We start from the raw sequence: 25,060 nt of genomic DNA on the forward strand, positions 1-25,060 counted from the left end.
ATTGTTGCACTTTATTATATGCAGGTACTTTCTAAAATTCCTTATCAATTGCAATATCTTAATTCTTTGATCCCATGGAAAAGACATAGGTCTATGAAATATTATGAAAACTTTTTTAGTCAGGTAGAAAGGTGAATAAGCTTTTATTTTACTTTCTCTGGCCACTAGAGGGCGCCATGGAGTGTGGTGCTGTCATCTAATGATATCTACATTTTATGGTTCATTGGCATGGGTAAAAGAGAAAATAAAATCTATACAGAGATGTCTTCAAAGCGCACATGAGTAGCTGGTTGCAGTTAACAGGATATTGATCATCTTCATGGAGAGTATGCTTGAGTAAAGCAGGACTGACCTTTTTATAATACCACACTTTCTCTGGGATCAAAGAATGATTATTAATTATTAATAACATCTGGATCTAAAGATGTTTGGAGATCTCTAAACTTGATATTGCTCAAGAATGATCTTACCTTTCTCATGTCACACATATTTACAATATAAAGCGTCTTGTTTTTAGAACTTGGCAATGGCTTATTTCACTAGTTGTTTTTTGGGTAGAAATGTTTCTGCTACCGTCAGATCTCAGATGAAAGTAATTGAATAGTCTATAATTTCTAGATATTATATTATTACAGCAACAGTAGTTTAAGTTAACTAAACAGGTTTGCTTGTTTCCAAAATTTGTCAGAGTTACCATGATGTGTTTAGTTAATATTATATTGCACTGCTCTTCAAGAGCTCACTTGGGTTATGTATAACTTTGTATGTAATATCATAGTTAATGTATTGCTTAAATGAATCAAAATCTGCTTTGTAATCTTGTTATAGAAAAGGTGGAAGTGGCTTTTTGCCAGCAATCAGGTAGATGGTGTTGTAGATAAGGGTCTTGTTTAGTATTGTTGATCTCAGATAGACCTCTCCCTTTGAAATACAAAGGGTTTATATTCAAACATAACATAACTTTGCTAAGAAATGGATAGTGCAACTTAAAAATAATCAGTCCTGATTTTGGATAAGTTGCAAAAAGTGTTTAAGGAGGTGTGAGCTGGTTATTTCTGGATTTTCAGAATCACTCAGCATCACGCACCTTAAATTTCAATCCTAACGACATTATATGTAAATATTAAGAGCATCATTTTTCCTCCACAGTTTTATGTGGAAAACATTCTTATATAGGTTTAACAAATAAAGGCGTATGAAGCCAAATTTTCATACAATCTTGTTTTCAAACTTTTTCAAGTGTGCAGGCACAACTTGCAGGCAACAAACGCCAAAGCTTTTTTACCATTTACATAATCATTTCTAAGGAAAATCAAGTATGTGTCTGTCTTGTGGGCAGCATAGCCAATGTTTATTTCTGCAAGTATATACATTTGCGTTTGTTCAAACCTGCATGTATTGTGAGAACCTCGAAAAGGGGCCATGGAGAATATAAGAAAATGTAGACTTTGCAAGAAAATAGTTGTGGTTCATGCAAAAGGATGCCATTATCAGGAATAGACTTATATGAAAGAGAATTGACAGACTGGTTGTGTAATTCAGTAAAATACAGTTTGGCTGCACAAATAATGTCCCTTTTACAGTATTTTACCTGCAATCCGTTATTGGACTAGACAAATCCCATATTGCATGCAACGTACACCAGCGAGCAGTACGTTTCCTTGTAGTTGGGAAACTTTGAACTGGCATTTTGGCATGGCATAGGCAACAACATTGTGCGCATATGAGCACAGACTGTCATACATTATCTCGCACAATTATAGAAAAGCCTACACAATTAATTATCTGTCCATCAGAGGTCAACTAGGGTTTTAAACACATTGCTTACAATTTATGTACAATGTTCCCAATATTGTGTTGAGTACATGGCATGGTATTTAGATGTTTACAGTTCATTGTGGCATCTAGCATTAGTCTGTTTCAAACCAACACTGTTGGAATAAAAGTACCTCTTAACTGAGATTAAATAATTATAAGACAATGATGAAATGCTGACAATTTAGCAATGCAAGGAATGTATGTACTTCAGTGTAATTATGTAAGTATATTTACTGTTTGTACTTTTTAATGCATGACGGGATTGGTACTTGCAATGTAAACAATTTTTGAAAACAATGTATTTATGTATCAATGAATGTGAGATTTTTAATACTGAAACACAATATAGATACAGTATTATATATATATATATATATATATATATATATATATATATATATATATATATATATATATATAGACACACACACACACACACACATACACACACATTGATATCCTTGCTGTAATGAGAAAGTAAACTAGCTCTTGTAACATGTTAACTGTGGTGTCGTATTTTCTGTATAAATTACATCAGTTTCAGTTAAACAAAGGGACTGGAAAAAAAAAAAGAAAAATGTGGAAAGAATCAATTTAATACTAATCACAGGTCGAACTAAAAGAACTGAGCAACACAAAGAAGCTGGTCACATCCATATATTAATTTGTTTATAAAACAGCTATGCATGTGTTATGAGATATTCTGAATATATTTAACAAGGACTATGAATTACAATACAGTTACAAGATTGTGTCATGTTGGAAAGTAATTATAAGGTTTCTTTTAAATGCCTTAGTTATATTAATATATACAGTTATTTAGTAAAGTGAAGAGCGTCATTTATAACACATTATAGATTGCATTATTTTTTGTTTTTGAGATCCTTAAACTCAAATTATTTTGGCATCAGTAATGTGCTTTGGAACGGAAAGCACAGTCTGGCACTGAAACATAATTTGAGCACGTGGTTAATTGTGCTTGTCTGACATCCTTACATAATGACACTTGATTAGTTTGCAGGCTTTAATTACAGGCTGTTTGTGATGAGATAGCCCCATTGATTCATCCTCGTCACTTACTTAATGGAGAAAAATATAGTCTACTTTGAACTGGTCCTTGATCCCTTTGATTGCAAGGATGCATCTTAGGAAACATGCTTCACGACCAGCTTGGGTAAAGCAGAATGGAAGCAGATTGTTAAAGAGCCTCATTAAAATCAGTTTTGTTTTATCTCTGCTAGTAAAGAACAAGCATTGGGAAATCACAGTGTTCCCTGTTAGTGCTTTTGCAATGCCTTTGTGAACAAAATTATTTGCATTTGCACAGCACTGTTGGAGCATCAATTATATACAGCTATTCCTATAAAGTACTCAGACCCTCCTATCTATATTCTTGCCTGAAAGTAGAAGTTATTATACAATATGCAGTAATGAGTTCAAACACAAACAACAAAGTGATTAATTCACTGCGTCTTGATACAATATTTAGAAGGTATAAAAAAAAGACAGCAAATGACGTCATCAGTTTCTGTGCACAGATGTGGTAGTAGTTCATTTCTCTGTTATTACATAGTGCTCAGGAGTTTTATATATATATATATATATATATATATATATATATATATATATATATATATATATATATATATCCACTAGATATATTACAGAAACTTACCAGGTACTTCAGTGTGAATTGTGACATTATTGTTGCTATGTTCAAGACAACCACAAGATGGTAGTGTTATAATAATATCTATTATTCACTTTCAAAGTTCTGTTTAAAGTGTTAAATGTCATCGGGCCCCAGTTCAAAAAATTTTTATGATGCTCTGAAACAATCTCGGTACTCTATATTGTTAGTGGAGAACTGCCTTTCATTTCCGGACACGTAACCCTAACTCTAATGCACAAACCTGAACAATTAACACTACATCTTTTCTCTCCTGCTAAACATGTTGTGACATTTTTAGATTTTGTATTCTTTGCTTGTGTAGACATTCAGTTTCTTTCTTTGTTATCCTTTTGGTGTGTAGAGATGTTCTTCTGTGTTCTGGTCTCAGATATTAACATGTGGACTATTGTCGTATGCTGGTAGATGTATTCCTCCTTCCAGCCTGTGTAGAAATGGTTCTGGTGACCTTGGCTCGTATCATTTAGTCATAACAGCTTCTGTATTGCTTCTCCTTCTCCTCATCTGTCTTAAACTTCACTGCCTGATATTATTCTTCTGGATAGTAACCTATAACCTATAATGCACAACTTCAGCCTTTATCTGCCCTGGTATCATATTGAAGAGCAAGAGACAATGTTCATATTCTATAGCTGCATGTCGCCTAGTAAAGAACTGTTTTGATAGTTATGTTCTTTTCTGAAGTGGCTGATCCTTTTCTGTTCTGTGTACTCCCTGGGACCTGTTCTTGAAACATTTACCATGTTAATATGAGTACTGTATCTGGTTTGGTGGGGAAATTGTCTTTTATTTCTTGTCCCTAATTCCTTAACCCTAACCCTAACCTTACCCCATTTCATGAATTCATTTCACTGTGCTATCTGCTCACACAGCATACACACTATGGAAGATACGGCACTGGACATTCACATATCCTTACAGATATTTCTATGTCATGGAGAGAACCTGTTGAACACGTTGCGTTGAATCCAAGTGCATTTAAATTAATGCATTAAATACATACCCATTTATTTTAATTTAATTTAATTAATTATTTTTATTTAGTGTCCAATTATAATTTCCCCCCCAATTATGAATGCCCAATCGCTTTTCTCCTCACCTCAGAAATTCCCCACATGGCTCAGGAGACCTGAAGATTCAGTGGGCGTCCTCCAATCCCATGACCAAGCCAGCTTCCTTTTTCATCCATGAACTCGAGAGCGGATGTCAGCGACCTACTGACCTCTGGAGGACAAAGGCCAGCCCTGCAGGTGTCCTCTCTGATTTTACTGGCACCTGGCCAGCAGGGAGAAACAATCTCTGCCAGTTTTGCTCCCCTAACCCACAGGAGTGCCAGAGCCAATGTGACGCTCCCTTCGGCGTCCACAGCGAAGACGGTCCTGCTTCGCACAGCCAGGACGCAAACCTGCGTTGTATGACTGACCCTGCACACCACGTGGCTGTGCTTCTAAAAGGTGAGCCACTTGGGATCCCTCATGCCCATTTATTTTAGCCCCTTTTCATAGTTACTGCATGTATAACATGCACCGCTGTTGCAGATCTGCCCCCTGCTGATGACATCCAGTTAAAAAGTATTAATACTCATGCAATCAAGATAGAAAGCATAATGAAGCCAGGAATGGCAAAGCACAAAGTAGAAGAATGGTAAAACAAAATTAAACATGGGTCCTTTATGGTATACTATAGAAACTGAGCTGGTTAAGTAAGGTGCAAAATCACTCTACAGATTTCCTATGGTATACTTTTCAATTGTAATGTTGTTCTCTAACTAAAAATATATACAGTGTAAAGAATACAAAACTATGAATTGCAAGTACTGGCAGTTATTTTTAAAGCCTTTAATTGATAGTTTACATGTAACGTCAAATGAAATGGTCATATGAGATAAACAAAGTGACAGAGAGACTGGAAGGTAGAGTAGTTTAAGTACATTGGTTTTTGTCATACCAGTAAACACCAGCCCATTTGGATCCTAGTTTAAAAGGTAAACATGTTTGTAAAATACAGCTTTCGAAAGAAAACAAGGAAACTTAGTAGTGGTATGTTGGTTTTAAAAACTGTTACTTTAGTAGGAAGTTGCAGAGTACAAATTTCAAATTTATAAAGGTAGAAGAACAAGAACAACTTACATTTAAAACGACAAATAATGTTCAAGACGACAGTCGTTCAATGCATTGACTGTATGTTTTTTTACAGCACCAATTTAAAAATCTATTTAAAAAAAAAAAAAAAAAAATCAAAACATCATGTCCACAGAACAAAGGGGGTTTGTTTTCCTTGTGATAATGCACTTTGCAGCCAGGAGCAAGGACTGGTTCTAAAATCTAGACAAGACTACCATCAAGAAGCTCCAAATGTACATGGGGAACATAAATACAATCTACAATACAATCACAATGTAAACAGGGAGACGTTCCAGTGCTACAACTTGGGACATACGTTCATTTTATGTTTACCACTAATATCATATAATGCATGGTGTGACTCATGGACAGATACAAACATACTGACAACTGTTTTCCTGAAACATTTTTTTAACTTTAGTCCTCAGACTTGGGGGTTAACCTGGAGCTAATACCAAGATGAGCAATTAAAGCTTGAATCTAATAATGTTAAACCTTTCAATTAAGTTTGGCCTGGATGAAATAAAAATCATAGCAGTACTATGGCCATTTAAAAAACATGTTGCTATAGCGACACTATCATTTTGATTTAATTCTGCACCTAGACATTTTAGCTAGGAAAAAAAGTATTTTAAGAAAATTCAAACTCATGAAAAAATAAAATAAAAAAATAACTATAATTATAGATAACGCATTAATCCCAACTGATTATTGTAAATCATTTGTGATAATTAACCTGTTAGTCTTTTACAGCAGAGGGTACACGTCTGTTAACAAACAACACAGTAAGTGGAGTACATTAAAGCTATTATCGTTTAGCTTAGCATCTAACTGTGTTCTGAAATCTATGCATATGAATAAAGTTAGCATTAAAGCACACCAGAATATTTATACCAAGTACTATAATTATGTATATACTGTAACTATGAGCAGTTCTTTCTACATGCATGCCGTTATACAATTGCAAAAATCATACTGCTTTGGGTTATAGGCTACAACGTTATATAAAAATGAATGTTTGCCTGGAGACTTTTGGCAGTTGATATGAGTATTGCACGAGCAAGCAGAGGTGGCAGTGGGGGGTGGGGGGTCTTTTTGCTTTTCCTGATAATAATCTTGGCAGTGTTTTCATACTGGAAATGACTAGCCAATATATTGTACGAGCTGTTGGTCTGAAGAAATGAATATCAAAGATCATGAAAGCGAGGTAATATTAGATCGGCCTCCAGGGGGAGCAACAATCCGCTGTGTAGTGCGTCTGGGAATATGGTCATCCATCTGATTTCCTGCAACACACATCATTTAGCAATAACATAATGAGTTGAACATAATTGTATTACAGCTATGTTCTTTAAAGCTGCATGAACACATACCCTGTGAATAAATGTGTATGAATATACAGTATAGCCAGATGAAAATATCATTTTCACTTCCAATGATAACTTGTGTTGGTGCATTTTGAAAAAGAAAGATGTGTAGTCCAATGTATAAAGATCCTTGTTTAACATCAATGTGTTCTATTCAGTGGTCAGTGACTCTTTGTTAACCCACAGCTGTGGAAGAACAGCAGCCTGCTTGTCTTATAAACCACTGTTTTGCTATTATTTTATTCTTTTGTCTACACGTTTGTGCCTAGGAGGTGTGCATTTCTTTAAGTTCTAATAAATTTTACAGACTTTACAATAGACGATGATTAGGTAATGTTGTGGCGATTCTGGTGTCAGTAATATTATTACTTTTAATTATTTTAAAATCTGCTTTCACGGACAGTAGCTTGAAAGAGAGGAGCAGCTGGACCAGGACTATTTCTTCCAGTTGTGTTGGTTGTCCATGTATGCACTGTTTAGTTAGAAGGAGATTGCGACTCTGTTCTAGAATCTATGTAAGTAACAAGTTTCAATCCACGCTCACCTCCTTTACTGCCTTTGGGGTTTTGCTGAGAGTTAGATATCGCTACTTTCGAGAAAGTAAAGTACAGTGTGGTCAGACACATTCTACAGATAAATATGAGACATCTAAGGAACTATTGTGGAACAACTGTATTACATACTTATTTAATTACTGGTACCTTAACTCTTGCATGTATTGTTGCAGTGTGGTCAAGCAGCTTTAAAGAGCAACTAGTTATCTACAGTAAGGTAAACATTTTAAGCTCTATGTATCTTGTTTCATGTACTATTGGAGCAGGATTGGAAATTAGACCCCTATTGCATATCAGTTTGATCCATTCCAGGTTTGACACAGTCTATCTGGACCTGGCCTTAAATAAAGTAAAATCTGGAATGGTTGAAACTGCTATGTAATAGAAGAGAGGGCACTACCTAAAAAAAAAAAAAAAAAAAAAAAAAAAAAAAAAAAAAAAAAAAAACAACCTCCAATACTTACGACGTTACCAGGTTTATTTACCACAAAAATGTCATTTAGTGTTGTTGCAGAGTGGACAGATCTTTCAGAAATCCACGACAGAACTTCACATATTACATTCACAAATACAATCACAAATGCATTATCCATGTAAAGTATGAATACCAGATAAAGTAAATCCAGACTGATGCAGGTTCCGCAGGGGAGCCATCTGGGCCTTGCCAGGGCACGATGACCCTCTGCATGACGGAGTGGATGCCACGGCTTTGGTTGCCATAGTGACGTCATGGACTGGCCCGTCATAAAGGCCTCTTGGTACACCGCGGATGTCAGCCATCTTTCAAAGGTAAACAAGAAAGCATAAGATTTATACAATTGTGCAACTTTAGCCTTTGTACTGCGAATGATGAAAATCATTTATCATCTATCCATCCATCCATCCATTATCAATAACCGCTTAATCCTTTACAGGGTCGTGGTGAGCTGGAGCCTAAACCATTTATCATCTAGGAGTCATTAAAATATCCGACAGGCCTGTAGACTCCTTGGTCAATTACAAATTGTTGGGTGTATTTTTTTTTTCTAACACTTCATTTAGTGATAACTCAGCAACCAGGCTTCAAGAATGGAATGACCATTTATACGTGGGTAGAAGGTCTGGCAGTATAGACACTGACCAGTTCTGGTAACCATGTGACCGGGCAGAGCACAATTCATTATTACAAGTAGAGACAACTCACTGTTATCCAGCAGTGGTACTGCATGCTAGCAGATTCAAAAAGTAAATATAGGACAGAGATCTATTTATATTCTTGCCCCACCTCTGTTTTCTTTGTATATACTGCCTATGGGCAATATTATGCGTAGCTATGGGGTTAATTTTCATTGTCACGCTGATGATACACAGCTATATTTATCCTTGAAACAGGGTGACACCTCGGTTGTCTTGCTGAGATAAAAAAAAAAAAAAAAAAAAAAAGGATGCTGAAAATGTTTTAATGGTAAACTCAGATAAAACAGAAGTGATGGTTCTGGAACCTCAGAAGCAATTAAATAATATGTCTGATTTACTCTTTGGTGGCTTCTGTTATGAACTTACAGACAAAATGAGAAATTTGATCTTTCCATTGAGGCACACATCAGGAATATTACAAAAATGTATCATCAAAGAAATACCAAATTGAGAAGTATAGGACAATAATTCTTGCCCTATTCTCTGGTACCCATTAGCAATGTTATATCTCGACTGCATCAGGGCTGATTCAGGATACATTTTAAGGTGTTGCCTTTAACTTATAAGGTTTTAAATGGCGTTGCACCATCACATTTAAACAACCTTTTAATATCATATATTCTTAGACGCCCACTGAGATCACAGAATGTCAGGTTGCTTACTGTCCAACAAATAAAAAATAAAATTAAAAAAATAAATAAAATCAAATACAGGTGGTAGAGCATTCAGTTATAGGGCCCAATACTCTGGAATGATCTGCTTAGCTCTGTAAGGGAAGCACCGAGTTCATTGCTTTTAAAACAAGATTAAAAACACACTTTTATAATGTAGCGTTTTTATACTAAAATTATGTTCCTTTCATTCTCTGCCTTATTTTACTGTTCTATGTGTTTTTATTGCTTTTCTTCTTTTTTATTGCTTTTATTTTATTCATATTTGTCAACATTTTTTTATTGTGAAAATAATAAAGATTATTATTATTATTATTATTATATTATTATTATTATTATTATTATTATTATTATTATTATTCTATTGTTGAGTCTACAGAGATTTCAACAGTTGACATAAAACAAGAACCTATATAAAAACACATTTCAAATCATTTAGCTTTCACCCCACAGTCTAATAATCTTCACAATGAGAAGCATCTGTCAAATATCAAAGATCCCCTTCAAGATCCTCTTACCCTGTTCCTTGCTTTTATTCTTTTGTAAACAAAGTCTGGGAAGGTCTTTCTAGGGATAAAACGTCCAGACCCTTCTGTGACACGGAGTTTCCCATCTTCTAAGACTATTTTGCCTTGACTCATTACAACCACTGGAGCCCCAAGGCACTCCATCCCTTCAAAGATATTGTATTCAATTGCCTGGAAAAAAGAAGACAGACAACTTGTCCTGAAATTCTGATTGTAGCCATACACAGGTTTTTGCATCTTTTAAACAGTAATATTATGAAAAAATATGGGCTAACAGTGATGGCTTATCTATCCACCGTTATCATCATATTAACAATATTATTTTTTTATTTTATTTAAGCAGAGTTCATGAATGCAAAAATATAAAAAGCAAACGGCGTACCAAGTGATGTGTTTTTGCTGAGATGATCTTGGTTTCTTTGGGATTCCAGATGACCAGGTCAGCGTCTGAGCCGAGTGCGACCCGCCCTTTCCGGGGGTACAGGTTAAAGATCTTGGCCGCGTTGGTACTCGTTACCGCTACAAACTCATTTTCATCCATCTTCCCCGTTGTCTTAGAAATGGAGCAGAAATGTGTTGAGTGCAGAGTCTGCAAGTGTGTTGTATAATGCATGTACTGGACACACACTTGCCAAAGTAGTCACCAGTTTAACCTCACTTACCAGTCCCTGTTTGATTATATTTTGTAGACAAACTGTTACCAGTGGTGTTTAAGCAAGGCATATACCTGTAAAGGCTTGCCTGTAACTCACCTAGTCTATAACATTGGCTTTACTGGTCTTGTCATTTTTCTTGTGTTGATCATACGAAGAAACATCTGTAATGCCTGGTAACCTACTGATGACCTAAACTCCAGGAGGAGTACCAGATATATCCCAATGCACCCCAGGTTATGTATGCAATACAGTCTGACAGGGTGTCCGTATACGTTGAATATACAGATGCCTCTGGGCATTGTGCGGCACAAAACGAAGTAGACTGCTTCCAACCACCAAGAAGTTTGCATATTCAACATATATGGGGCCTGAAAGGCCTCATTGCATTTATAATCCAGTTATTTTTTTCCCTGAGCAGAACAGATGGGAAGAATAAAAATAAATTCATTGCTGTCTTGGATTTAAATAATTGACAGATTGACAGATTCCCCAGTTTTGTTTTCATTTAGACAGTGGTTTATTCCAGCTCGGAGACGAATGTAGCTTGAAATGTTATATTCTTCTCCATGAGCATGTCTTATATTTCCATATAAATCCCTTAGTATTTCATAAAAATGTTCTTAAGATGTGCATATTTTGTAACATTTATTTTTTATTTTTTTGCTGGTAATTGGTCACTCAGTTTTATAGTTACTGTACATCTGTAACTGTAAACAAGATGGGTACCGATACTTTAAATTCTGTGAGGTAGCGCAGTCATTTCGAATATGTGAAAAGACTCCAGCCTTCCACATCCATCCAACATACGGACAGCTGGAACCTTGCTCAACCAATCACATTTGATTGTTTCACGTTCCATTGCCAGCCCTGGATTATAAATCTGCATAATCTACAAGTAAAACACATGAGAAATAAGCATCCTTTTACTTAACTAGTGGACAAAATAAATACAACACACTTTTAATATGGCATACAGTGATTGCAGTGCAAATATGGGTTGGGCATGATTGATTAAATAACATACCACAGATCTGTCCCAGATTATCGACATCCTTTCTTCAATCCCATTAGTCCCCTCAGGAATGAGTGTGAAGTTATCTTTGCCTACTGCTTTCTGGGCTGTTGAAAATGTGCAGTGGGCGCTGCCAGTTACTTGAAGATCTCCACTATTGAAAAGTAAGTGTAATACAATACAGGTCAATATATAATTCTGTACAGTCTGTAATGGAACCTATAATAAAAACATATTTATTACTAAAAAGTATTCCCCGTACAGTGCTTGTACTTGGTCAAGTAAAGACCCCTTAAAGCGAGGCATCTCTTCTGTGTTCACCACCTTACTGCAGACAGAAAACCTTCTGTACTATACATGTGCTAAATTCTATAATGCCCAGAATTAGGGGGAAAATGGATGCTACAGTAGTTTAACCAATCCAATTAAATAAGGGAAATTGAAGGAAACCAGCTTGTGATAGAAAGACAATGATTCTTGTTGGTAAATCTCCCTCCCGACCTGTGAGGTTTCTAAATAACGGGAACAGAATACCCTGGACAGCTTGGCCTGACACTTTGTTCATAGGGTTAAAAGGAAGTCTGCATTTAGAAAAAGGGGCGGAACATCGTTACATTAACTCACTGACCCGGAAGGGGAATGATGTGGCAGCAGCAGATTGGAGGAGCGGCTGCAATCATTTACCAAGGGGTCATGAGTGACGGTTTAAGTAGGATGAAGCGACGTAATCTGTTCCTTCGTTTTGGTTAGAGAAAAGAACCCGGAAGGACCTGTTTTGTGTATCTTGAGTGTTTGTTTGTTTGTCTTTAATTTTGTATTGTTATTAGTAGAGAGATAACACGTTCCGGAGCTGTCATCAAAGGGCCAGCACAAACCTGGAACAGCACTGCACTTGTATCACAAATGACTGTATTTGCAACACGAGCACTAATTCACATTCTAACATACTTGTGTATGTGTTTCGTGTCGTTGTATAAAGAACAGGACCATTATTTCGGGACACACCCGGGGATTACAATTTAAGTAATACATGCCACTGATTTACTATAATTTATTATTTACTGTTTGTTTTGCCGTCAGGCACTGGACATACAAGCCCATTAAACAACTTTGTACCTGAATTATGATTGTCTGTCTGTACATTGATCACCTGCACTTGCTCACTGTTAACCACTTTGCCACAGTGCTTTACCAGGGAATGTTAGAAAAGCTAACACATAATAACAAATATAGGGAAGTTATAGAAACATGACATGGATATACAGTAGGTAGTTATTTTTCAATGACAGTTGATAGGAAATACCGACCAGGACAGCAATGAGTTCAGGTAGTCTGGAGTCGTGGTGTCTTGGCTCAGTGGAGGGGATGTGACGAAGGCAGCAGCTTTCGCCCAGTTCTTACTCCAGTAGTGGGATCCATCAGTACCAAGACTAGCTGAGATTGCTTCTCCATAAACGACCATGCCTGAGGTACCATTGACAAAAGAGAATAGGACAGTATTACCATGTATTGTACAGTATGGTTCAGACCTCATATTTTAAGCGCTGGATGCCTTTTTGCTTTGGTCTAAAGATATAACGCATTCACCCAGAAACAAAAATAACTGAATTGTTATCCCCTGCTTTAATAAATGGAAACACAGACCTTAACTACCATGAAAAATATGATAAATAACCCAGAGCACATTATACCTTTCCTTTTGGCCTGGGCTATGGTATCTGCAGCACCTTTGCTCATAACTTTTGTGACATACAGTGGACAGTTGGCTTGCTTAGCGATGGTTATTGCACGATACACAGCTTCAGTCTCAACCTAGAGAAGAAAACACCAGAGCACACATAAGAGCAATGTCCTCTTGAGTAAAATACTGTACATGTCCTTCTGTACATCCTTAACTGCTTTCCTTTCAGCTGTACAACAGAGCCCCTACCTCCTCTGGTCGGCTAAGAACATGCCCTTCAGGACCAGTGATCCCAGACTCGAGCAATCGCTTCTGCTCCTGGAGAGACAGAACAGAAGTGTGATCCAATCAGAAAGAGCAACAAAAAGCAACCTTTCAAAGCACAGCCAGGTGTCAGGTCTTTGCAGCTGGTTTATAATGAATGTGATGGTGCTTTAATCAGCTGATTGAAAACCATGCAGGTAATAAAACGTTCACCTCAATGCAAGGCCTGTTAAATCTGGGTTTCAAAAACGACATAACACAAACTGTGGTCAATTACATTTGCATCTGTTAACATCAACCAAGGTGTAAAGAATCAACTGGAAGGGCCTGTATACTTAATCTGATCATGTCTTTTTCTGTTTGCATCCCTCCATATATTGTGGTCCTTTATACTACAGACAGCATATAAGACATTATTGTTATGGATCCCGTTTGCTGCATTAATGTCATTCTGCTACCATTTGTGATATAGGACACATATAGCACGGCATCTTAACTATGGTCCTGGCTACTGCTTATGAAAGGACAGCACTGTACTTTTCTGTACAGGGTATATTTATGAATGGCAGTTTCTGACATGTCACCCTCCCCTGAGGCTCCAAGGGCTCACTAATAACTGTCACATTTTGCACTTCAATAGTTTTACTTTCTAACACAGCTCCAAGCCTTTTATACACAAGTCTGCTGCGGAGTTCTGTTGCCATGTGAAACTTTGCATTGGTCACATCTCTCAGCAAATCTCACCAATTGTTTTTTTTTTTTTTTTTTTTTTTTAATCCAAATATGTTCAAAGTCAAATAAATAAATAAATAAATAAATAATAAATAATTTTCAAATAAATATAACATACAATCAGAAAGGATCTTTTTAAGGAAAGCTGAAACATACCTCCTCAATGATGTCCCCATTTTCTGCATGCACCTGAGCAATGGCCCCCAGGTCTCTGATAATTCCAAATATCTCGTACATCTGTTTGTAGGAAACAAAACAGAACACTTTATTTACATATATAGCTCACTTTATATAAAGTGTGCACAATGTTCAAAGTAGAGTTCCTTGTACCTGGGAATCAGTGCACTGGTATTTGTCTTTGTAGGCCATGAACACAAGAAAGGAATTCACCCCTGTTAAATAACAAAGACAGAACAAGACCATGAATCCAAACACACATAAGTCTATGTGCTGAAGTGGAAAGCATTCTCTATGCTATTTTACACAAAAGGCGTATTTGTAATTGTACTAAGAAACGGCAACTCTGCTGTTTTCTGTTTCCTATATTGATATTTAATATTTAATGCAAAACTGTGCTGGATTGATGCCTACAAACCACTAGCAGGCTGCAATGCTGTATGGGAAGATGGGGGTTCTTTGCTGTCTTTGTGAATTAATTAGTATGGGCTTCATGGAAATAACCTTTGGGGCTGTGCAAAAGTCAGTCTCTTCAAGTGAACATGCTCAATAGCAAAGACAGAGTTGAGCAGGCAGAAGGCAATCCAAGTAAAAAAAAAACCTAATAAAACACTGCATGACTTTAAATCATTGTGGAAAACACAGCTCTCCAAGGTTAATCAAATTGTTCCACACTATTTAAATGGATAATGTTTTAAATCTATATCACAAGCTGGAAAAATACCTAGCATTTCTTAAATTATATTTCAAGCCAGAATAATCCTAATTGTATTTTTCTCCTCTCAGTACTTTTTATCACTACAAAAATAATAATAATAATAATAATAATAATAATAATAATAATAATAATATTATATAATAATAATAATAATAATAATTTACAGAAAGCCAGCCTTCATTTACATTTAGAGGCCATTGCCTGTCCTGCAATTCCTCTAACAGTAGCTTGTCTGATATTCAGGGAACTTAATAAGAAGAAACCCTGAAAAATGCCAACCGTGTACTTCAGCCTTCTATTATTCATACTGAACCCTCTCCATACTTACTATTACTGCTGCAGTCTTTGCTAATATATATATATAAACAAAATGGCTACATCTGTATTTAGAACTGCCAGAGTCCAGATCAGTTAAAATGATCCTAGTTTATTTTTTCCAAATTTTATTTTCAAGACCATAACATTTTCAAAAAGACCATTTTTTTCCTTTTACATAATTCTTAATCTATGTACTCCAAAGAAATATAATACCGCTTACTTTTACATTTCAGAAGACAGCGGTGCGTACCAATCTAGCATACCTTTGTCCTTGATTAAAGCTTCAAGTTCTTCTGTGAGGTTTTCATGCCAGCGTGTGATATCTACATGCAGAGAATAATCACAGCAGGATTTGCTATCAGCCAGCTCTCGCCACTGATCATAAGCAACAAGGAGACTTGTTCCAGGCTCTGGGAGGACGTGGTCAACTGTAGGAACAGGAACACATTCAGTACAGTCTCAGCCACAGTACACAATGTATTACATTTAATAGTGCACTGTCCCATAAGGATATTACAATAGTTTTTTTTGTATTATATTTCAGAAGGTTGTTTATATGGCCTGCAGTTATACCACACTGGGGCTTGATCTTATCAACTTTCAGAAGCAACTCAATTATGTGTGACCTACAAAGGGTGACTGCCAAGAAATATCAAGTACAGAAGGCAGTGTTGGAAGCACTCTTCCTTCTAGGTCACGGCTCAGTCATTGTCCTATCAGCTATTAGAGACCACTGTGCAGTGATAGGAGCCATTTGCTGGGTAAGACATTAAGCTGGGGTCTCGTATATTGCCCTCTTTCTTGGAATAGCAGGTGTCATGGTTATTTTCCAGTATAGGTCCATGCATTGCAGTAATAAAAGCATTTCACATCTACCCTAGCTAATTTTAAAACAGATCTTTAATTCCACCACCACTGTGAATGGAGGCAAGGCAGCTTGTAAACACAATGCTACACCTCAAGATCTATCCACCTTAGATGTCTTCAAATACAATATAAATGATGATGAACAAGACAAGACTTTAGAAATAAAGACAGTTTTGGAGATCATTAAACTGACAAGCAGTCTCTGGTTTTGGAGCAGTCATGGTACAGTAGATGCCCTGTATCCTCATGCCTTCTGCATGGGAACAGTATCTGGTGAAGTGATGAATTACTTATCAGGTACAGCCCACTATAGTGATTATTAATGCTTAAATACAAAATGTATTGTAGCAAGTGAAGACCAAGGAATCCTATTTGTAACATTGAACATGAGTAACTGTACTTTGATAGGGTCTTGATCAATGACATTTTAAGAAATAAATTAAGTTGTTGTTTGTGGAATAAAATACAAACTGTGGCATATTTAGCAGTTCTTTAATAAAAACTATCTGACAGCCCATGGAGACCCATTATAAATTGATTTAACAATAAAAGACATGTTTTCCTTAAGGCTTTTTATCAGCTTGAATGAACTGGTCAAGTATCACCTTATCCTCTCTCTCTCTCCAAGCAATGCTTGCTATGGAGATGATGAATTAGCTTTCAGTCTACATTGCAGCACAGAATTTGTTTTCCTGATTATTTATTACATACTGATCATGGTGGTTCCTCCTGCCAGCGCTGCCTTTGTTCCGTGGTAGAAGCCATCGGCTGGGGTCATTCCCAGGTACGGCATGTGAAGACTGGTGTTGACATCTATTCCACCTGGGATCACCAAGTGACCATAGGCATCTATTGACTTCACCCCTCCAGGAACAACAAGGTTTTCTCCTATTTGTCTGAAAATCAAATCCATTAATTCTTCAGTTGCTTTGGTTCACTATTCTTGTTAAGTTAGATCAACACAATTCTGGTATCTGTTTATTTGTATGCAGTTTACTTGAATATTGACCTACAGCAGAGCTGACGCCATCCACATGTCAAACTGTATGTATATGTAGGGCATACCTGAACATAGGTATAGGAGAAGTGATGTTCAGTACTGCCAAATCAAAAAAAAAAAAAAAAAAAAAAAAGAAAAAGAACAAGCCATACCAATTATATTAGTTTCATGCATGGTTATGTGCAGTATGCATTCCTTGTAGAGGCCAGAGCTTGAATTCAGCTTAGATGACAAGCAAAATTAGTCTGGAGGTTACAACCTCTCATATAAACAAAAGAAAAACACAAAATTGAAGTTTCAGTTAGTTTCTGTGGTCAAATTGACTTACTGACAAGGACAACACAGAAAAAAAGTTGGCTTCTCTCAGTGACTTGCTTACAGAAATATCAATCTTTTTTCTAACAAGACATGGTTTGTATGGTTCTATAGGAAGCATGGAAGACATATTATATTGCTGATGAATACTTACTTTATTATCCCATCTTCTATGTATATATCTGCATGAAAAGACTGGTCATCGTTGACTATCTTCCCACCCTTGATAATCAGCCGGTCACTCTAGGTAAAATACAAAATTACGTGAAGTTTGGACCAAGTGTCATTTAGCTACTGTTTTGAACACAGTATTGTGGAGTCTCTTTAGTACATATGTAAAACTATGTAAACTGTCAGGATGACCCCATTTTAACGATTTAAGATCCACTGCTATTTTGGTCAGTTCAATACACTTCATTTTAAACCAGTTTAACAGTGTAGGTGTGTTTAAAGGGCCTATTACTACCAAGGACTAGTTAAAAAGCACAATGTAATTCAAAATGACACCCATCCAGCATGTCACAAAGCCACCTAAAAGGAGACTTGCCTCTGACTCAAAGACACTGCCGGGGCACTGCAGTCACTGTGCACAGTGAGCTCCCAGACAGCTAGCAACACAAAGGGAACATATTTCATGTCTTGCTGGGGATGATGGCACTAATTTGAAATGCTGCACATTCAAATTCTTTGAAGCAAATTCGATACAAACAATGGCAAGAAGAAGAGAAACAACGATGTTCTGTGCCCCCATTTAACTTCAACGAAGAACAAACCTTGTACAATTGTTGCCATATAAAATGTCAGAAAATATCAATGTTTGGTGCATTTAATTATTAAATTATGGACATGTTTGATCCCTCCTTTCCTAGCTCTTGGCATTCAAACTCTTTAAAATCAGACTGCCAACTGTGCCAAATTGGGCGGAAGTGAGATGGTTTTGTTTTGTCAAGTTAACAACAATCCATTAGGGAGATGGGCAGACTCTGCATGAAAACACACCGACACCCTGTTTTCATGTTTTAGTCTCTAATATATATATATATATATATATATATATATATATATATATATATATATATATATATATATATATATATATATATATGCATGGGCTGTCTTTTATTTTGCTTCAGCAGGAAAAAATGTATTTAGGAAAAGATATCTTCTTACGCCCATCACGCAGCCCATCTAAGAAATTAAAATATTAGGTGGGATCTATTTTTTAAGCAAACGGTCAAATACACATCAGTGGAGCCGAAAAAACAAAACAAACAAACAAACAAAAAAAACATGTAATTGCACATTTGTTAAGTTACTGAATATCAAGTAACTTTCATTTAGCCTTATTAGTTTCAATTTAAATGACATTATACAAATCAGGTTTCAATACCAGTTTAGCTTATCCCTGAGATGTGTTTTATGCAGTATTGAAACAATAATTCCACGGTGAACTATAATATGTATTTCATTTTACACTTGTGTATTATATTAAATAGCTACACAATACTACCGTCCTCGGCATGTTTAAGAATCGATGGTGGTATTGTTTAAAGTTCACATGCTGTTGAATTAATCACACCCGACCATGAAGTATTCACTACAATAAACACTTGCTTACTGTAAATGAGGAATTACATAACATTATTGAGGGGAATCTTTATACAACGACACTCATATTTGTCTATCTTCAATCTGGTATTAGGGTATCTTGATGAAGAATAAAGAGTAACACATCTCCGTATTAAATCCCTAAATCATGGCTGTCACTGTTTTCAATGGCTTCCTACCGTTATCCGAGGAATGTTCTTCTTTCCTTGGTAAGACATGCCGGTCGGTTAGAGAACAACACCGATTTCAGTATCAGAGATTTAGTAAAAATAAGACAACAACTCAGTTTATTTTGTGTATAAAAATGAGTATAACGCGATATATCGGCTACAATATTTCTTCGTTTTTCGTGTTCTTCGTCTGCTCGCCGAAATAGCGATGTTATGTACAGTATATGTGCGCTGTTGTTGGTTGTGAGTAAATGGTTCTGAGCTCCCCCCTCTTCTCACAATGCTGGCTCGCTTACCATCTGTCTGATTAACATTCCAGACTCGCCCCAGCGGTTAATAGCAGGCAGCCAGGCCTTTCACATGGATTTTCTTTTAGCTAACTGCAAACAAAAAGAAGGTCCGCACGTCTCAAACACAGCCAAATCTAGGGCTATATACCATTATCCATTCAAACATAAAAGCATATCGCGTCATGATTTAGTATGTTCCATATTTATGCGGTAGCAATTGCACATTATTATCGTTATTATTACAGCTCAGCAGATTCATGCACTTGTGTGTGTGTGTGTGTGTGTGTGTGTGTGTGTGTGTGTGTGTGTTATATATATATATATATATATATATATATATATATATATATATATATATATATATATATATATATATTCCTGTAAATTCTGTGTTTTCAGTGTACTAAACGTGTGAGATGAACAAGGCTCATTTCTTGTTCATTTTATATAGAGTAATGCACTTTACATACACCATCCACTGACCAAGATTTAATCTTCCTAATTGTAATAATAATATCACCTGCTGATACACGTTTTATTATGAATCATTTATTAAGGCAAAAGGTATTGGCCACAAAAAGCAAGACCAATCAAATACATTGAGTGTTCCGGGTTTAAGTTTGATTCTATTGGTTATGCTTCCATTGGGGAAATATAGGTGATTATAGGGATACTCCAGTCTTCCTCTGCATAACCATTCATGTTCCAAAATCTGTATTTCAATAGCAGTCACACTGTGGTATCAGTTGGAGCCAGGCAGAGGGAGCCATAGGGCAAACTTAAGATCTTCTGCTAGGTACAGTATCTGGCTGTGATTATTAGCTAAAGAACAAACATTTGCATGCGACAGGGGAACCAGACGGGACAGAACAGCTGGCGGTTAGTCAGTGATGAGGGGGTCATCTGTATTCTGTACGCAGGTGAAGAGATGCAGCGTTTTGAGGATAACGGTTTAATGTGAAAGGAATAATTTAAAGGCATTCTATGAGGAACAAAAATGTAATGCAAACTTGGAAGCACTGAAAAAGACTTCTAGTCAGCATGTTTGTCGTTTAGTAGAGTTTTCGCATTTCTTAATCCAGCACTATTGTTTATAATTATGGATGAACCAGCAGATGTACAATGTTCTTTATTTTGTATATTTTTGAAACTTTAATCAACACTCGGGTGCACTTGCAGCAACGTGTCATTATTTACATATATTTAGATTACGCTTCAATTAGCTGAGTGGAATAATGAGGCTTAAAGTGGCTCACAGATATTAATGAAATTAAGAGGTCCAACATGTTTTTAAACATGTAGTATTCCATAATAACAGTTACAATGTGTATATTTGTGTTGGCATGCAAGCAATATTTCACCTTAATTATGAATTAATTTATTTTTTAATACAAATAATCGAGTCGACAAATAGCTCCACACATGGAATTTGGCTAGACTGATAACACAATAAATTGTAACTAATACCCAAGAAGCTATAGAGCCTATTCAATTCCCATTTGGCTCAAAAGTCAATAAACAGCCATCTGATCTGCTTCTAATACTGGCTGCTGTAAGACACCATTGATAACATAATAATAGATAACCTACCTGGAGTTTACACAGTCCATATACAATGCCACATCCAGCCCTAAATTCATTAGCTTTATTGCTCATTACTTCACATTAACTCCTAAATAAAACATTGTACATTTAATGTGTACTACTTGCAGATACATGATATATTACACCATTTTAAACTCAGATGGTATATACAGTAACACGTTTCGGAAGCCTTCTTAACCAATATATATATATATTATATATAATATATATATATATCTATATATATCTATATTATATATATATATATATATATATATATAATGATTCTGACTTTTAGAAAATTTTATGTATTATTTCCCTTGGAATCGACGAGCCCCCATGATCTCCTCCACTCCCTATAACACCATTTCAAGGTGAAGTGTGCGTTTGTCCCTCGGGGGTAAGGACTGGTTCCGCTCGACCTGGAGGTTCACTGAAGCTGGAAGCCTCACTGACATCACCGCCAGTTTCACTCACAGCATCCATCCGACTCTATGGAAAATGCTTGGCTGTTGTCCTTACGATTAAGTTTCTTGGCACCTCTTCTCTCGACACTAAACGAATCAAAGTCGATGGATTTGTTCTCAAAAGCTCCCTCCACGTTACAGAACATGCCACCAAATTTAATTCTTGGTTTTGGACTGCTGGTCCCAAGTTTTGACAACAATGATCCATCTTTTTCTCTTGCTTGCGGTTTTCTTTCGCCATTTTCTTGTTGTGATGTTGTTAAATTTCGCTATGCTTGGGATTAACTTGATTTAAAGCGGCGAGCATGTACAGTATATTAACACGCAGGAGACGCCTTCCTTACAAGAGCTGGTGATGAACTGTCCAAGGGGTGTGGTGCTGAACCCACTGTACTCGGAATTCGAGAGAGAGAGAGCTGTCCCGAAAATCAGGGCGGGGGCGTAAAGGTCGTGTGCACAATACAGCTGTGAAAAGTTTACTGAATTTCTTATACGAGTAAACCCTGTTGTCTTGTTAAATTAATGCTTAAGGAATCATCCAATGTTTTAAAACTTTCTTACCAAAGTGAGACACGAATCAACCAAAAATAAAACGAACACCTTTTAACATGTTGGTCAAATTTCAACTAAAGGAGCGAATATTCTTCTTGAGGAAAATTGTTTTTTACGAATAGAGTTTAGATTAACGTTGTTTCTTAACAGTTCATTACAATCTGATCTCCCGGGGCAAATTGAAAATGTACTATTTAGCCTCAGTGAGCAACATCGCGGTATAAATACATACAAAATAGAATACATTAAAATAAAAGTAATAGTCTTTGTTGAAAGATATTCACATAAACAAATGTCCAGGCTGAGCTGATGAGTTGGCATGCATACTATCATTTTACTTATATATTAACAAAAACCCCCCAAAAAACTAAAAAAACATGCTTTAAATAACACACTGAAATACATCCAAAGTGTCATGAAGCAATAAAATGATTAAGTTTTATTAAAAATGTACAATATAATATATATATATATATATATATATATATAGATCTATTATATATATATCATATATATATATATATATTACAAATGAATAGAAAGAGCTAATATACATGGATCACAATACAAAAATATATGTAAAATTTGCAGTTGATCAACAAATAATCCTGGTTTTAGGGCTGAAAATTACTGCTTTATCACTTAACCATACATTACATATTTAGGATTAAGGAGTATTAAGAGGTTAATACTATAGATAATATATATCACATAAACACATTACTTCTGGCCTGTTCTGGCCAAAAGTGAACACTTCTTTGTTGTGTATATAACTCTTGCAGAAATTTACAATAGACCCTTTTTATAAAATGTACAAGAAATAAACATGATTTAATATAAATATTCATTATATGGTTTCCTGAGTCTAAACTAAATCCATAAACACGTAGCATGTAAATTAACCTTTTAAGTGCTGACACTGCGTTGTCAAAGTGTGGCTTCCTTTGACCAAAACATGCAGGGGATCTGGCACAACAGCATGTTTTGAAAGTTGAATGTTTTTGTTCTCAAGCTGTGTAAGGCACTCACAGGGTTTAGTGAAGGCTTTTAATTATTGTGTAGAATACTTCAAAGAACAGCTTCTGTCTTTTAACAGCTTCAACAATATGTTTACACTTGCCAACACACACCATTGAGTACATTGATGTTAGCTATTGGAGTCTGAAGCTTAAATGGATTTTAGTTTAGACACACTCAGAGACACTTGTTTATCTTTAGGTTTAAATGATGACTTTTCTGTTGTACTTTTACGTTGTACATATACCAATTTTAAGTTATGTCACAACGCAGGACATGGAATCTAAACAACCCTTTTTTGGTAAATCAAATCCACATGTGGATGTGATGCTGTTTCACTAGACTCTTCAGTCATCTTTAGAACACATTTGGTGCTTGTGAGTGCCACATGACTAGTGGAAATAATGGAAAACAACACATTTGTCCTTTAAATGATCTCTGTGCAAATATCATCCTGTAAACAAATAAACATATTTCTGTACCAATCACCACTTCATGTTAAATGCCTGCATTTTTTAAAAATTTCTTTAGTTTTTTTCTTCTCAATCAAATGCTTATTCAACTTGGTAGTCAAGAACATTCATTTTGTTCTGCGCAAAATACTGTCGAATGACACCATGATAAACACATATATACAACATGCAAAAGCACGGCCTGAGTATTAAATGAAATGTGTTACATTTATATTACTTGCCTTCTCATCATATGCATATAAAAATGCACCCTATGCTGAAGTATATCATAGAAAAACATATCAAAACATTCGCAACACTGTTAGTATTTTCCAAGCAGGCCAATAACTTAAGGTCCCCATGAGAAGAATTTAAATTAAGGCAGTTTTAGAAGTACTTGCATCACTACATTCAATCATTCTATTAACCAGCAAGCTTATAGAGCACACATAGAGTACATGTTTATAGGCAACAAAACCCAAACCTTGTGTTGTTTGACAAACAGACACATGGACATGTATCACAGCCTATAATACAAAGTAAGATACATCTACAATAATAATGCAATGAGAATTCAGGTACCATAGTTTAAAACAACATAGCCACTGTAAATAAATGTGTAGATCATTTGCTAAATTAGTATTGTTTTTAATTGGACTAAATGGCCTTTTGATTACAAATTATACCCACAGAGACGTCACATGTATTATTTACCAGACTATGGCAGGTTTCATTACAACCCTCTTGGACGTTCTAACTTTTATGTTCTCAAGTGATTGATGAGACTGTTGGGGCTGGAACAACACATAATAGCCCGCTGCTTCAGACTGATAATGCTTCTTAGAGAGATGGTAATCTTCACTGTCCAACAGTCCACAACAAGTTTGTTTTATTATATAATCAGACCCAGTGAATGACCTGGTTGGTAAGATTTCAGTGTTGATGGGGGAACTGGCAGTTTTCCACAGCTGGTAAGAAAGTAAGACAGCAGACCGGTCTAAAGTAGTATTCTCCTAGAAGAGACATTAAGTACAATGTCACACAGAGAATTACATGATACACTAGGATATGTATATTACAATGATCTAATAAGCCACATTATATGTTACTTTTTTCAGTTGTAAATATTATTGCTGAATTTAACTGAACTTCAAGTTCATTGATTGCATATCTATCAATCTGTCATTTGCCACACTCAAGCTAAATTTATTGAAAGTCTATATATGTGGGATGAGATCTATTGCATTCTTGTGA

The 25,060-nt window shown here is 35.9% G+C and overlaps 2 protein-coding genes across 3 annotated transcripts in view; both read right to left on the reverse strand.

Moving 5' to 3' along the window:
* Positions 1–5,332: 5,332 nt before the first annotated feature.
* Positions 5,333–19,723, reverse strand: LOC121325154 (dihydropyrimidinase-related protein 4-like). Its single transcript, XM_041267470.1, has 14 exons — positions 19,454–19,723; positions 17,821–17,909; positions 17,063–17,247; positions 15,748–15,912; positions 14,602–14,663; positions 14,428–14,508; positions 13,525–13,593; positions 13,286–13,406; positions 12,902–13,058; positions 11,607–11,748; positions 10,309–10,479; positions 9,918–10,097; positions 8,161–8,332; positions 5,333–6,917 (listed from the first exon to the last, which is right to left on the reverse strand). The coding sequence occupies exons 1-14, from the start codon at positions 19,490–19,492 to the stop codon at positions 6,826–6,828; spliced, it is 1,725 nt and encodes a 574-aa protein (XP_041123404.1). The 5' UTR covers positions 19,493–19,723; the 3' UTR covers positions 5,333–6,825.
* Positions 19,724–22,924: 3,201 nt separating this feature from the next.
* The window catches only part of LOC121325813 (janus kinase and microtubule-interacting protein 3-like), a 38,424-nt gene continuing 36,288 nt past the window's right edge, over positions 22,925–25,060 (reverse strand). For both annotated transcript variants that reach the window (XM_041268887.1, XM_041268888.1), the window contains one exon: positions 22,925–24,819. The gene's annotated coding sequence lies outside the window, so the exon portion shown is untranslated. The remainder of the gene's footprint in view (positions 24,820–25,060) is intronic.

This window comes from Polyodon spathula, chromosome 13 (genome assembly GCF_017654505.1).
Source record: "Polyodon spathula isolate WHYD16114869_AA chromosome 13, ASM1765450v1, whole genome shotgun sequence".
Classification (NCBI taxonomy): domain Eukaryota; kingdom Metazoa; phylum Chordata; class Actinopteri; order Acipenseriformes; family Polyodontidae; genus Polyodon; species Polyodon spathula.

Bases quoted from the DNA above. Each gene is read 5' to 3' on its own strand.
- LOC121325154 (XM_041267470.1), bottom strand. From the start codon at position 19,492: ATGTCTTACCAAGGAAAGAAGAACATTCCTCGGATAACG. The intron at 13,594-14,427 runs GTATGTTTCAGC...CTGTCTCTCCAG, and splicing joins ATGGGGACATCATTGAGGAG to GAGCAGAAGCGATTGCTCGA. The intron at 8,333-9,917 runs GTAAGAGGATCT...TACCTTTGAAAG, and splicing joins GAATAAAAGCAAGGAACAGG to ATGGCTGACATCCGCGGTGT.